At 35.8% G+C, this 13400-nt stretch overlaps 1 protein-coding gene across 1 annotated transcript in view; it reads left to right on the top strand.

The window, feature by feature from the left end:
• HMCN1 (hemicentin 1) overlaps window positions 1-13400 on the top strand; it is a 469289-nt gene that overhangs the window by 96665 nt on the left and 359224 nt on the right. The window contains exon 2 of the mRNA XM_008696988.2: window positions 5860-5930. Coding sequence (XP_008695210.2) covers window positions 5860-5930 — 71 coding nt within the window. The remainder of the gene's footprint in view (window positions 1-5859; window positions 5931-13400) is intronic.

Raw genomic sequence — 13400 nt, 5'->3', positions numbered from 1 at the left:
TCGTGACCTGAGCTGAAGGCCGACGCTTAACCGACTAAGCCACCCAGGCGCCCCTCTGCTGTATCTCTTTAAGTGTATTTGCTTGCTTGTGCTTTTTCCTGCCAATTTGAACTATTTGTTGAATGAATGAATGCAAGTATTTAGGGGAAGCCATATACATAATATCACATATATACAGACACATAAATGCATCTATCATATTTTTAGCAATCTCTCTGATTTCCATATTTTTGCCAATATAGTGTTGCTTCATAAATATGATTTTGGATCTCTGAATTATATTTCCCCTGAAAACATGATCAAAAGACTGCATATATTTGTTTAGTTGTGGAAACAATCAGGGCTGAAGTTAAGTCTATTCTCTTAACATGTGGAAATTTTCACAATACTAGTGATTCATTTCTAAGGACTAATAAGTGTGTTTTTTTCTTCAACAACATTTTACTCCTTTTATAATCTTTCTTTATCCCTCACTGATGTCTAGATTTATTTGAAAGACCATTAAAGCTAAAGAATTGTCTAGGAGAACAATTAAAACTTTGCAATGAATTCTAATTTTATCTTAAATTTAAAAACACATTTCCTTATAAGAATATTGTTATTTAAATTTTAAAACCTTCTTGTACATAATATTCATTCTCTTCTTGTTTACTTTCAGAGTACCGTGAGCACACTGGAAAGCTTGTTAAATAAATTTTATTATTATGTTAATTAAATTTTATTAAATAGCATGACAAAACATTATATGTTTTCTTATTTGAGTATACCTTATCAATGCATAGATATATTTTGGTGTTAAAATGCCATTTTTTATTTAGGATTTCAGGTAAAACTAAGAGTTTGAACTTTGTTGGCCATTAAAATTCCCACGGCTGTTTTTGCAAGAGTGCTTGCTGCAGCTCGGGCTAAGGTCCAGCATAAGCAATGACATCCTTCCTACTTAATATACCTCAAAGTCCTGTGTCGATTATTATGGCATTCTTCTTTGCTTCCTGTTCTAAACAGCTGTGTCACATTGCTGAATTCATGTTCACAATTTTTTCTGTATCCTGTTCAGCAGGCCAAGTGAAATGACCCTTGCATTTTACAAATATTAGCTGCAGTTTTGTTAAGTACATATATTTAAGGTTATCATACAACTCATTGTTAAAGGAATAATCTCTTTGGATAGTGGAGCAGAATGCTATTTAATCAATATAAGATAACATGCTAGGCATGAATTCACCATTGGCCTGGATTTTATAAAACACACTAAATATATCACTTCATGTCAAAACAATCATTAAGGGCCTTTAAGTGGTCTTGAAAATTACCTATTCTCGTGTGCGTAGGAATGTACTCAATTAAATGAGTCCTGAAATATACTTGGCATTAGCTTAGTTCAAAGTCAGGAAGCAGTTCTGTTTTCATGGATTAGATGCAGATCATTTAAAAATGGTGCTGGACAGCAACATTATAATTGAATGAGGATAGGGAAATCTAGANAGAGTGTATTGTGGATTAAAGTGAACACAGTAAAAGTAAATATAGTTACTAATCTGCTTTTCTGTAGCATCCCAAAGCAGGAAATGAAATTTATTAATTTTCATTTAGACAACTTTAATGCTTTGAATGTGTCTATTTACTAGCAACTTTGCACATAGAAGACATTATAATTAATTTGTGTTTAATTGACCAAGAGTAGAATTTTTAGAGCATGGAACATGGTGAGATTCAGTTCATGGGAGGGATTTTGAGCAGCCCACGTCCCAATGTCTGGAATTTCTCTGCTCTAATGCCAGCCTCCGTTAATCTGGTGTTCTCTTCAGGGCTCAGCTCCGTCCTCATCTCCTTCTTGGTGCCTTCACTCTGTATTTCCCTAGAGTTCAGGGGTCTCTATTCTCTCTGGACACTGAGAAAGTTTGCTATCCCTTTCTGTATTATTTGGCTCTTTTCAGGCACTAAATAAAACTTTCTAATTTTTCATAGCTTGCTATAGTTTTCAACAATTTCCATTGTGACAAGCCCTGTGATATATATATATCCATCTATGTTTGATTTTTCTATGATGCTCTTCAAATATTGTTTAGTTTATAATGCAGCTAGGGATTCTCATTTTAACTTTCCACATATTTACGTGTAACTGTAAATATAAAGCCAAGAACTATATATTTTTTAAAGCCAAAAAAATTGCGAACATTGTTATCAAATCCTGCATGGGTAGTCTTTAAACCCCAGCAAGCAGCACTTTCTATTCCTCTTATTATCAAGAAGCCCTTTGAGTAAAGAAAAGCTGTAAGGAGCAGAAATCTGTTAGTGGAAAGGAAAAAGGAAGTGAGAAACTGGATATCGATCTTGCCAAATGAAGCAGTGAAAGAAAATATTACATTGTGAACTTCTTTCCATTATTTTCTCAAATACAATCCAACAACTGAGATTAAGAGAACAATGGCTGAGATGCTGGAAATAAATCCAACCCATCTGATAAGTCCCTAGGAAACGAGAAATAACAAAATGAAAAGAGGAGACTGCCTTGGAGTTTTGGACGCTTTTAAAAAAAAAAATCAGAAGTGGTCTTCTTATATTTGTAACAATAAACGTTGCCCTAATGTTTCTTTTTTCTGAAGATTTTATGTATTTATTTATTGAGAGAGAGAGAGTGCATGTGTGGGTAGTGGGAGGGGCAGAGAGAGAGGGAGAGAGAGAATCTCAAGCAGACTCCATGCTGAGCCCGGAGCCCGATACAGGGCTGGATCTCAGGACCCTGAGACCATGTCCTGAGCTGAAACCAAGAGTCCAATGCTCAACTAACTGAGCCACCTAGACCCCCCTGTTTTGTTTTGTTTTTTTTTTTTTTGCTTGTTTTTTTAAGACAAGCTATATGTGGGAAATTATAGGTATTGATTATGCATTAATAACTTGGTTGAAGTAAAGAATAAATCATGTAGTTAATAGAGAAAACTGAAAACTTTCTTGGTTGGCTAATCAGTGTCATATTGACCATGTCACATGGTCTATCTTGCCTGTGGTCCAGCGGAAAGGAGGAGAAAGTTAATAGTCATATAATCATCAACAGAATGGAGATCTTGGAAAAGAAGAATTATTAGCGAGCTGCACATGTTGCTCTGTGTAGAAAATGTTTTCAGATATCTTAACTTTTTTTTTTCCACCATCAAAGTTTTGGATTTCATCTTCACCAGACCTCAAGTTTTCTTGTCTATAGATAAAGAGATCGAATCTTAATATCCTTCTAGCTCAGTGCTTCTATTTGGAGATTGATGGTTAACGGATTGATTGATTTTTTTTTAGTGGGTTTTCTTTGTAAGAAATAAGATAAAATTAACTGAATAAAGTGGAGATGATCTCCGCATTCTGTTAAACGCTATGCACCTTCATTTTCCCCATGTCTTTATTGTACAAGTATTATCAAAACAACATTAAAGCAAATTGGAGAAAAGACAGAACATTCAAGGAGTAGGATTTAAATCAGGCTTTTTAGAATGTGTGGCATATGGGCAGGTGAAAGACCATGAGGATGGCCGTGGGGGTAGTGAGGAAGCACAGTAGCCTCATGCTAAGGGATGTTGACAAAGTTAGAAAATTGGATTAATAGAAGAGAGACTTGGAATGCCTTGGAGAATTCCCACTTAATTCTGTAAGCAATAGAGGACCATGTTCAGGCAGGAAGAGAGGACAAAGTTGTACCTGCTGGATGTCATCAAAGGCTTGGCAGGGGATGAAACCAACATGAGCAAAAAGGAAGAGAAGAGGAAATTGCTCGTAACACAACTGGCACAGGGCTGTATTAAGTGAAGAGAAAGACTGGAATGGAAGCAAGTCCTGAAAGGGAGGAGGGCTGATTTTGCCAAATAGTCATATCATTCAATTCAAAAAGAATTGGAAAGGATGCTTACAGCTGGAGGGATATGGCAGTTCAGCAAGCCCTCACCTCTCCCGAGTATTTCTCATAACTGATAAAAGATTTATCTCAGCTGTCCAGTGTAGTTTGCAAAAATGCTTATTAATGAGCTTCAGGAGGGATTTCCTATCTTTGTTGAAAACAAATGGGTATTTGAGTCTATGGATATAAATGAAGGCTAATCAGTCCTCTTATTTTAATAGCAGTCCTTGATCTCCACCCTTGAAGAACAGGCATATATCCAGGGCTATTTTTTAAATTCTTATTATAGGCAATATTCTTGTATGTGTGCCCTTTTTATTCTTATGTAATTGCTTTCCTCCAGTATTCTTTGTATTTCTTTCTAATTCTTGAGCTTTGAATTCTAGAATTATTTCAGTATTATGCCATGTAGGATATAGAAGTTTGGCTTGACAATGCTGCTGACAATTTATATGTCAGGGTGTAACTGTCTGGCATATTCTTTGCTATTTTGCATTCCTTTGCAAAGTATGCCTTTGTTTAGTCTTGAGGGAGTAGGCTTCTATGATTTTCCATATACTTGGGACAAGACTTTCACATAACTAATAACTGTTCTGCTTGGTATGGAATGCAGATGTTTGCATTTTCACACAGTTCCTCCAATTGCCTCTCCATTCCTTTTGCATACTGCAAGGTGTCTAATCTGTGATGAAGGATGCAGACATAGTTTTCATGTGATTTCTAAGAAAAATTACATGGGTTATGGCAGAAAAATTGTGCTTCCTTTCCAATTTACCTCATTTATTTCTAAAATCCTACAGTCTGTTTTTGTATTATATTTAGCACATTATAGAAGGCCTGACTAATTAATTATTTTCCTTTGAAGTCATAAAGTCTTTTGTCTAGCAGTGTGCCTTTGAAGCTAGAAAAATGTCTTCTAAAAACTCAATGTTAAATATTTTTATAATTTTGTATTGTAGTTGCATATTATCATTTTGAATGCAGCCTGTATCTTCATAAGATAAAACAAAAAACTTTTCATCCACCCTGGGAATTTAAGATGATATGTCTGTGCATGTGATACTCTGATGAATTTTAATACTATATTCCTTAAGCATATGAATGCTTCTTAAGGAAGTAATTGATTCCTGTAAAGGCCCCTTTCCACTCATCTATTTTAAATGTTCATTTTTTTTTAAAGACATACTGTATCTTATAAAAATAATATTGCCAACTTCACCCACCCTGGTATCTGGGCTCTTTCTCTTCACCTGACTTATTGAGGTCCTGATTTTCTAAGGAAGGCACTGGCCCCACTTGTTCCTATTTGGAGTGGTCGTTGGGGAGTACATCAGGGTAGTCAGGTAATTACGGTGGTCAAAGTCAGCTCAGGAGAATGGTGATAGTGATGGACAGCAACCCCAGCCCAGGGGGAGGAAGTGATAGGAGCTATTTCCTGAACTTTTAATGTCCTCATTTGAGTGCTTCTGCAAGTTCTTAAAAACTATGTGGCATTGACGTTCATTCATTTGTTTTAGGTTGTTTAATGTTAAACTTTTTATTTTCAACTAATTTGGACTTGCAGAAAAGTTGCAAACAAATTTACAATGTATAGTGGAGAAAACAGAATTATAGGCTGGGTAAGGGATTAATTTAGAGTCCAGCAACAAAGAAGGTATTCAATAAATATTCACTGACCAGTGAGAGTAAAAAGGGACTGAACCTGGCGTCTCCTGACTCTTTGTCTTATGACTTTTTGACTGCCTGTTGCATTTCCCAAGGCTAAAAATTCACTCTGCATAAGCATGATTTCCAGCAAATTGTAAACAATGTTTTTCTTTGGTAGCTATAAACTGAGAAACAGTAGATTGTTTTGCTGGCTATATATTTCTTATTAATAAATAGCCATGTAGTGCAGAATGAAAAGACAATTGCAAACACAATAGAGTCTAATGCTGTTGATTACAATTTATTCACCTGTCTCATTTTTATCTTCATAGAAATTGGCCCGGTGACAATTACCACAGATCCCAAGAAATTTCAATATGAACTCAGAGAACTGTATGTTCAGGTAAGTGCTTGCTTTCAATTTTTCAGTTTGTTTTAGGGGAAAGGAAAATCATGAACATCTGTCTGATTTTCCTTATTTTTAAATCTGATAGAAATAATTGTTGGGTTTTAAGTTCCAATACTGCTTCTTTTTCTCTCTTCTCCATTTCTGACTACCACTTCTCTTGAGTGCTGAATAAATTGAACAATAGCTCTGGGAGTGGGGCAGATTGAGTTCACCTTTATTTATATATCATCTCTGGCTGCTTGCATGCAACAATAGCAGATAAAAGTAGTTTTGACAGACTGGCCCTCATAGCCTAAGATATTTACTATATGAACCTCTACAGGAAAAGTTTGCTGAACCCTGCTCTCGGTGAGTCACTTCATTGAGAATCATAAGGAACAGTTAATTCTTTCCCCATAACAGAAATGGTATAATTAAAATAATTTTGATATTCTGTGCTGTAAAGCAACTATAAAATTTTTGACCATAAGTATAATTTGGTTATTAGAGAAGAAGAACATTGGTTTAACTGTTATTCTGAAAACAGGACTTGGAGATAGGGTTAGTATGTACTTTCTCCTTAGTGCTGCTTTGAGATCATTATTGCTTAATCCATTCATTAAAACAATAACAACAAAAAACTTGCTCTTTGAGGCTGCTTCACTATGGTATCCTCCATGGATGGTCTCTGCTGTAGTCTTGCAGACCTTTTGACCACTCCCCATCATTCATCTAAGCTATTGGTACCTGGATCTTTGGCTGCCTTTCCCCTTCAGGGCTGCCACTATTCTAGGGACTTCAGCATTTATGGGAATGATCTGATTCCCTCATTCAGAACCTTCTCCCCTCAGTTCCTTGACCTGCTAGTCATCTTCAGTAGCCTGTTCTTTACTTTATCTCAGTCTTCCATTCTCACACACCCTCTGGACCATCACTAATCCATTCTACCACTCAGATCACGAATTCAAGCATCTTAACCTCCAACAGCAACCATCTGTCCACCAAGCCTGTTGGTGCGGTTGTTTACAACTGCTCCTTCACCTTCACTGACCCCTATCTTGTTTCCCAGGCCATCAGATCTCTCCTTTTTTTACTTTCCTCCAATCTAGCTCAGAGTCCTATCATTTCAAAAACACATCTTTTTCTTTCTTGTCCGTTGCTTTTCTGTTTAAAAGACAAAACCTCATTCCTCTCTGACCCCAATTATCTGCATTATTCATGCCTGCCCACCAGTGGTCAAGTGCTGTTGAAGTCTCACAACAGGGCAGGTTGATTCCACTGTAAATACAAACCTACCTATCTCCACGGGACTCTCAAAACTCCCATGATCTTCCTATGTTTCTTTGGTGAATTAAATCTCCCATTTGGGACACCTGGGTGGCTCAGTTGGTTAAGGGTCTGCCTTCAGCTCAGGTCATGATTCCAGGGTCCTGGAATCGAGTCCCTCATCCCCTCATCGGGCTCCTTGCTTAGCGGGAAGCCTGCTTCTCCCTCTGCCTCTGCCCCTCCCTCTGCTCGTGTGCACGCTCTCTCTCTCTCTCTCTCTGTCAAAATAAATAAATAAAATCTTTAAAAATAAATAAATAAATCTTATATTACTCCCAATGGCAATTACATATCTTGTCTACTCTTTTTAAACCTCCATCACCTCACCCTTTTACTATTGGTTATTTCAGTGAGTTTTCTACTCTGAGCAAGTGACCTCACTTACTGTTTCAAACACAGGCATATACAAATGTCAGCCCTCTCTTCCTCATACCTCAGATCCACTGACACCCATTACCCATCCTATTCTCATTCTTTACTTGATCTCAACTCTTTGGCTTTCTCAGGATCCTAGCATTTCAAGTTGTTTCTCTCAGCTGCTTTGAAGTTCCCATTTATTCTTAAATGTGTCCTAGTCTCTCCAAAAAACAAACAAATCCCAACAAACCAAACCATAAAAAGCAAAACAAAATAAACAACAAGAAATTTCTATTTTTCTCAAATCCTCTTACAAATAACAACTTTTATCCTTTTTAGTTCCTTCAGTGTCAAGAAAGTTGTCTGTATTCACCACCATCATTTCCTCACACCCGCCTCCCCCATTCGCTCCTCTGTCTATGTCACTCTAGTCCCCACAGCCCCACACCAGCAAAGTAGCTCTAGCTGGTGACATGTGATCTCTGTCTTGTTAAATGCAGTGGAAACATTTCAGTCGTCAGCATATTAGATGGACATCCTTCTTGTCTTTGACAAATACACCCTTCCCTACACTCTCATTTTTCTTCCCACTTTGCCTCAGCTTCCTAAGGAGCTCATTTCTCTCTACATGCCCTTTCCATTGCTCCATCCTTGGTCCTAAATCCTTGCTCTTTGTCCTCTATTTGTTATCTTTGTGAATGATGCCTACAATATTCTGGTTATACTACGAAAAAATCTGAATCATCCTTAATATACCCCTCCCTTTTCCCCCAACATTGGAACCATCAAGTCTTGGTTTTTAACTTTCTAAATATTTTTTGTATCCTCCCTTTAAGCAAAATCATCCATACCCACATAAATATTTCTAGCCTAGACTTTTCCTCTGAAATACAGACCCTGTGTAAGTCTCCTGGATGTCACAATGGACTTCTACAATGAAACTCACAAATGTGCCCTTTCCATTGCTCCATACTTGGTACTAAATCCTTGCTCTTTGTCCTCTATTTGTCATCTTTGTGAATGATGCCTACAATATTCTGGTTATACTACCAAAAAGTCTGAATCAACCTTAATATACCTCTCCCCTTTCCCCCAACATCCAAACCATCAAGTCTTGGTTTTTAACTTTCTAAATATTTTTCATATCAGTTGACTTTTCTCTATTTCTTTTGGTACTACCCTTGTCCCGATTACCGTATCTTTAGTCTAAACAAATCAAAAAAGCTTCTAAGTGATTTTCCTGTCCTTCATCCTGCCTTCACTTCCATGTTCCCTTAACCTAGTTTAAAATCCTGTATTCAAAGTCTCATCTTGAGTACCACTTCCTCAGTGATCCTGCCTTTCCTCCATGCTTGGTCATATCTCACCATGTCTCTCCATCACAAAGTAGTTGGGGTTTCACATTGAAGAATCATGTCTGATTTAGCTCATCATTACCCTAGTAAAATGCATGGCATATAGAACATGCTTACTCTTCGATGAGTGAAAGAAAGATTGAATATACCACTAAATACAAATCAACAGAGGCCAAATTATAGTTGAAGTTTAACACTTTGGTTTCACTATTGGGTGAATGACTTGATTTGTCGCTGTGCATGGTATGAGCATAATTGGGGAATAGGATGAAAAAGCCAAAGCTTGTCATTCCAAATATGTATTCAGTCATGATTCTTTTATTGTGCCTATCTCTATAATTTTTAAATTATACACTAAAATAAATTATATTTCATAAGAAATCTAAGAGATGTATATAGTTATCCCTTAGCTATTTTTCTCTTTTACTAAATTTATTCTGATGATTTTTCCCACTAATAATCCTCCATTTCCTTTCTCTTATACCGTGTCATTCTTTTTCAGTCATTTCTTGACACTTACTTAGAATTTACTTTTCTGTCCCTCAATATAACAAATTCTTTGCCACTTTAGATGTCCATATCCTCTGAAAAAAATCTTTCTATAAAAATTTATATCCTTTACATAGATCATGGGAATTAGAAATTGTATTGCCCTGGTTGTTAAAATTTTTATGTTGCTTTATCCTTCCATGAGCTCCTGCGAGCAAGAGCTTTATAGCTCTCAGTAAGCCTCTGATCCACTTGTGGGGTGAACTGGTGTATGCACTAGAGTGGACTTAAATAGCTGTTGAATAAATGGGTGTTATATGAGGGTAACCTCTTTTAAAAATACATATTTAACAGTTAAACTTTATCAAATATAATTTAAACTTTACTTGACAGTACAAAGGATAACTTAAAAAAACCTACCAGTTTTCATTACATAGAGATTCAGAAGGACCAAGTAATGGAGATTTCTGGCTGATAGAATATTAGGAAAGGATTTACTGTATTCATTTTTTTTTTTCTATGCAGAAATACAGCTGAGCTGTATTCTTTAATATCTGGCTAGAGTGAAAATCCCTACATTCTCAATGAGGCCTGGCACTGACACTTCCTGATTTCCTGCCTCTCCCTTTCTTTTGTTCTGATGGATCTTCAAGGAGTGTGCTTATCCTCCATGCTCCATTTGTCTCCAGGGTGAAGGATCATGATTCCTAACTCATACTCCATTGATTCCTTCCCCAGAGCCCTGGTGCATCACCTTCTGGAATTGAGCCTGATACAGGCATATCTCTGTTCAAGAAAATAATTTCTTTTCTTTTCTCCTGGAATGAAAGCTGGTGTACATTTCTCTGGAGGTTTTCTCTGGACTGGACTACATCTTATGGGGTTTATTTTTGCATTGTCTTGGGATTCCAGAGGATGCTTACGTAGAAAAACTAGTTTTGAAAGAAAACAAGTATTTACTTTTGCACTTTATTCAACATTGGGCATTGTTATGGGCACTGGGGATACCATGGGTTTTTTTTTTTTTCTTTCTTACTTACAAAGATTTGAAGTTTCTAGTGCATTTTTCCTTTTTAAATGAATGGCAGAAAGTTTCAGTAAGTAAGGGTCAAATATGAAAAGCCTCTATGCTATATCATCACTTAACACCTAATCTAAAAAATATACTTTGTTTTCTCTTCGGTGTTTGCTTAGAGAATATTTTATTATTTCATAAATCAGTCTAGAAACTAAACTTCACAAATTTCACAAAATTTTAGCATGACGTGCTAAATTTTGTTTTGTTTATAATTTCCAGACCCCTCTTTAGGTCTCCTTCTATGATTTTTAGTGACTCCCTGCTAATCACTGGTATCATGAGGAACAAGAATTGCTGTCCTATTAAAACTAACTTAGCTTTTAAAAAAAATTTTTAAGTTAATAATATTTTGCATTTGTAATGGCTTTGAAAACAAGAAAAATAAATTTAGTTTTAAGTAAATTAAATAATTAACCATTAACATTACACTAAACTTAGCTATTTTTCTTACAGAGATATAGGTAACTTGAGAAGCAATTTAAAATTTTCCAAGAAAAACTTAGAAAAAAAATCACTAAACTTAAATCATTAAATTTATAACGTTAATTTCATTTTCCTTTATCATGTTTTCTCTGGAATACAAGGGAGTAATTTGAAAAGCATCTGAACTTTCTCTCTGGGGAAAAGAAGGGAAGACAAACTTCAACAAATGGTATTCAAATCACAGAGCTTTGGGAATTAGTATCCTTGTAAATATGCAGTGCGAAGTCCTGTCTCAGGTCACATTCTTTATAGGAAACTATAAACCTTTTTAGAGAATGGTGTGGCAGTGGTATGCTTTTAAGCCTTTTATCTGCATGTTCATTTTTAAAAGATTTTATTTATTTATGAGAGAGAGAGAGACAGACAGGGCATGCACATGCGTGGGGTGGGGAGGGAGAAGGAGAAGCAGACTCCCTTTGGAGCAAGAAGCCTGACCCTGGAGCTTTTATTTTTATTTTTTTTTAAGATTTTGTTTATTCATTTGAGAGAGACAGACAGAGCACAAGCAGGGGGAGAGGCAAAGGCAGAGGGAAAGGGAGAAGCAGATTCCCAGCTGAGCTGGGACTCAGAGGTGGGACTCCATTCCAGGACCTGGAGATCATGACCTGAGCCCAAGGCAGAGGCTTAACCATCTGAGCCACCCAGGTGCCCCTGTTTTTGTTTTAAATAACAAAAAGCAATTAGTCAAACATTTGAAATGTAAAGGAAAAGGAAGTTTTACAATAATAGAATTATTGTAAAAAAAAGAAAACCATTTTTTTCATATAGATAGTTGGTCCCTAAAACTGAAAAGCTTCACACATAATTTAATTTCCCTTTGCAAAGTCTATTAGGAAAATTGACCTTAAAAAAGCAGGAATAAGAGTAAAAATATGTAGAACATCATTACGTAGCAACAATAGCAACAAGATACTTATGAAGAAGATGAGGGTGAGGTCCAATTATTTCAATTCTTTAACAGAGATAGAAGGGTAAATAGGCAAACTGCAGCAGGCTGAGGTTAGGGGGGAAATGTTTTGCTGTAGTGTAGGAACAATTGATGTTAGGATTAACTGCCAAAGGAGAGTATGAGAAACCGGGGCCAGATAGGCCAAGATGGTTAAAAAGAAGAGAATAAAATAGTGCTGATTTTGGAAGAGCAATTTATGATGACAAATTTCTTATACATTTTATCTAATTTCTGGTATTCTAAATCATGTTACTATGTAAAAGTATGCCTTTTATTTCTAGATTTATAGGAAAATCTTCTATATGAATTTTAAAAACCAAACTGATGTATAACAAAAAGGAATTAAGAAAAAGCAAAAAAAAAAAAAAGACTAGAAAAGAAAAGGGAAGGGATTATATGTAAGTGCAGATATAGACACACTGTAAAACTATGAAAGATGTGATTTCCGTTTTTGGTATTGGACATGTTTCAACCGAAGACAGCAGCTTTTATTTCTATTTTAAGTTTTCTTTTTTACAAATTCATATATATAGAAGTGTATAAATTCACTGTTACAGGAGGAATGGCATGTATTTAATACGGAGTCCAATACATGTAACTCATAATACATGTACTTCAAGAACAGTAGAATCAGTGTCTGGCCCAAAGTAAGGGGATTATTATATATATGTTAGTCATTATAATGATTATTACTATTATTACTATTACTATTATTATTACTATTGTTACTACCTGTAGTACCCCCAAGTTTTTTTAAGGGAAATAATCACCAAATAATCCTGCCATAAATGACCAGAAATTGTAGAATATGTGCCTTGTGATTTTGCATGTATTTTAAAGTCATTTTCTCAGTCACACCCACACAAATATTAATATTCCTTTTTACAAATGAGGATACTCAAGCTTTGGAATATTAGGTAACAACTCTTCGTCAGGTCATCAAACTGGCAAGTAGCAAAGCTAGTCTCAAACCTGGAGGTTTTTAATGTCAAAGCCAGTGTTCTTTATCACTCTGCTACTTTCCTTCTAAATATTGATTTAAGCAACCCAATTAATCTAATCAAATTGACATTTATTTATGGAATTTGTCTTCATATTTTATTTCAAAGTAGGGGTGTAGAGAATTAAAGACAGATGTCTCTGGTCTTACCCTCAATGAAATGAATTTATTCCTGGAAGATTTTGGCTTTCACTGCAACCCCTGATCACTTTGAGTAATTGGCTCACCTAAATTTACGGAGTAGCAAATGACAAAGTTAATTATAAATAAAAATTGTTCTTACTGCTCAGCATATGTTCTCATGACTTACTCCGGTAAGCTTATTTAAGTATGACCTCACAAACGCCTTGGAGAAACACAAGGACAAGAAGCCCTTTAAGAGATTGAAAGGTAGTATTCATACTGTAGTTGTATTTGTAGGTAATGTTTTGATTATTTTTGTTGTTAG

The sequence above is a fragment of the Ursus maritimus genome, unplaced genomic scaffold (assembly GCF_017311325.1).
Source record: "Ursus maritimus isolate PB19 unplaced genomic scaffold, ASM1731132v1 scaffold_2, whole genome shotgun sequence".
NCBI lineage: Eukaryota > Metazoa > Chordata > Mammalia > Carnivora > Ursidae > Ursus > Ursus maritimus.
Note: the sequence above shows the minus strand (reverse complement) of the source record. Positions and strands in the feature narration are given on the sequence as shown.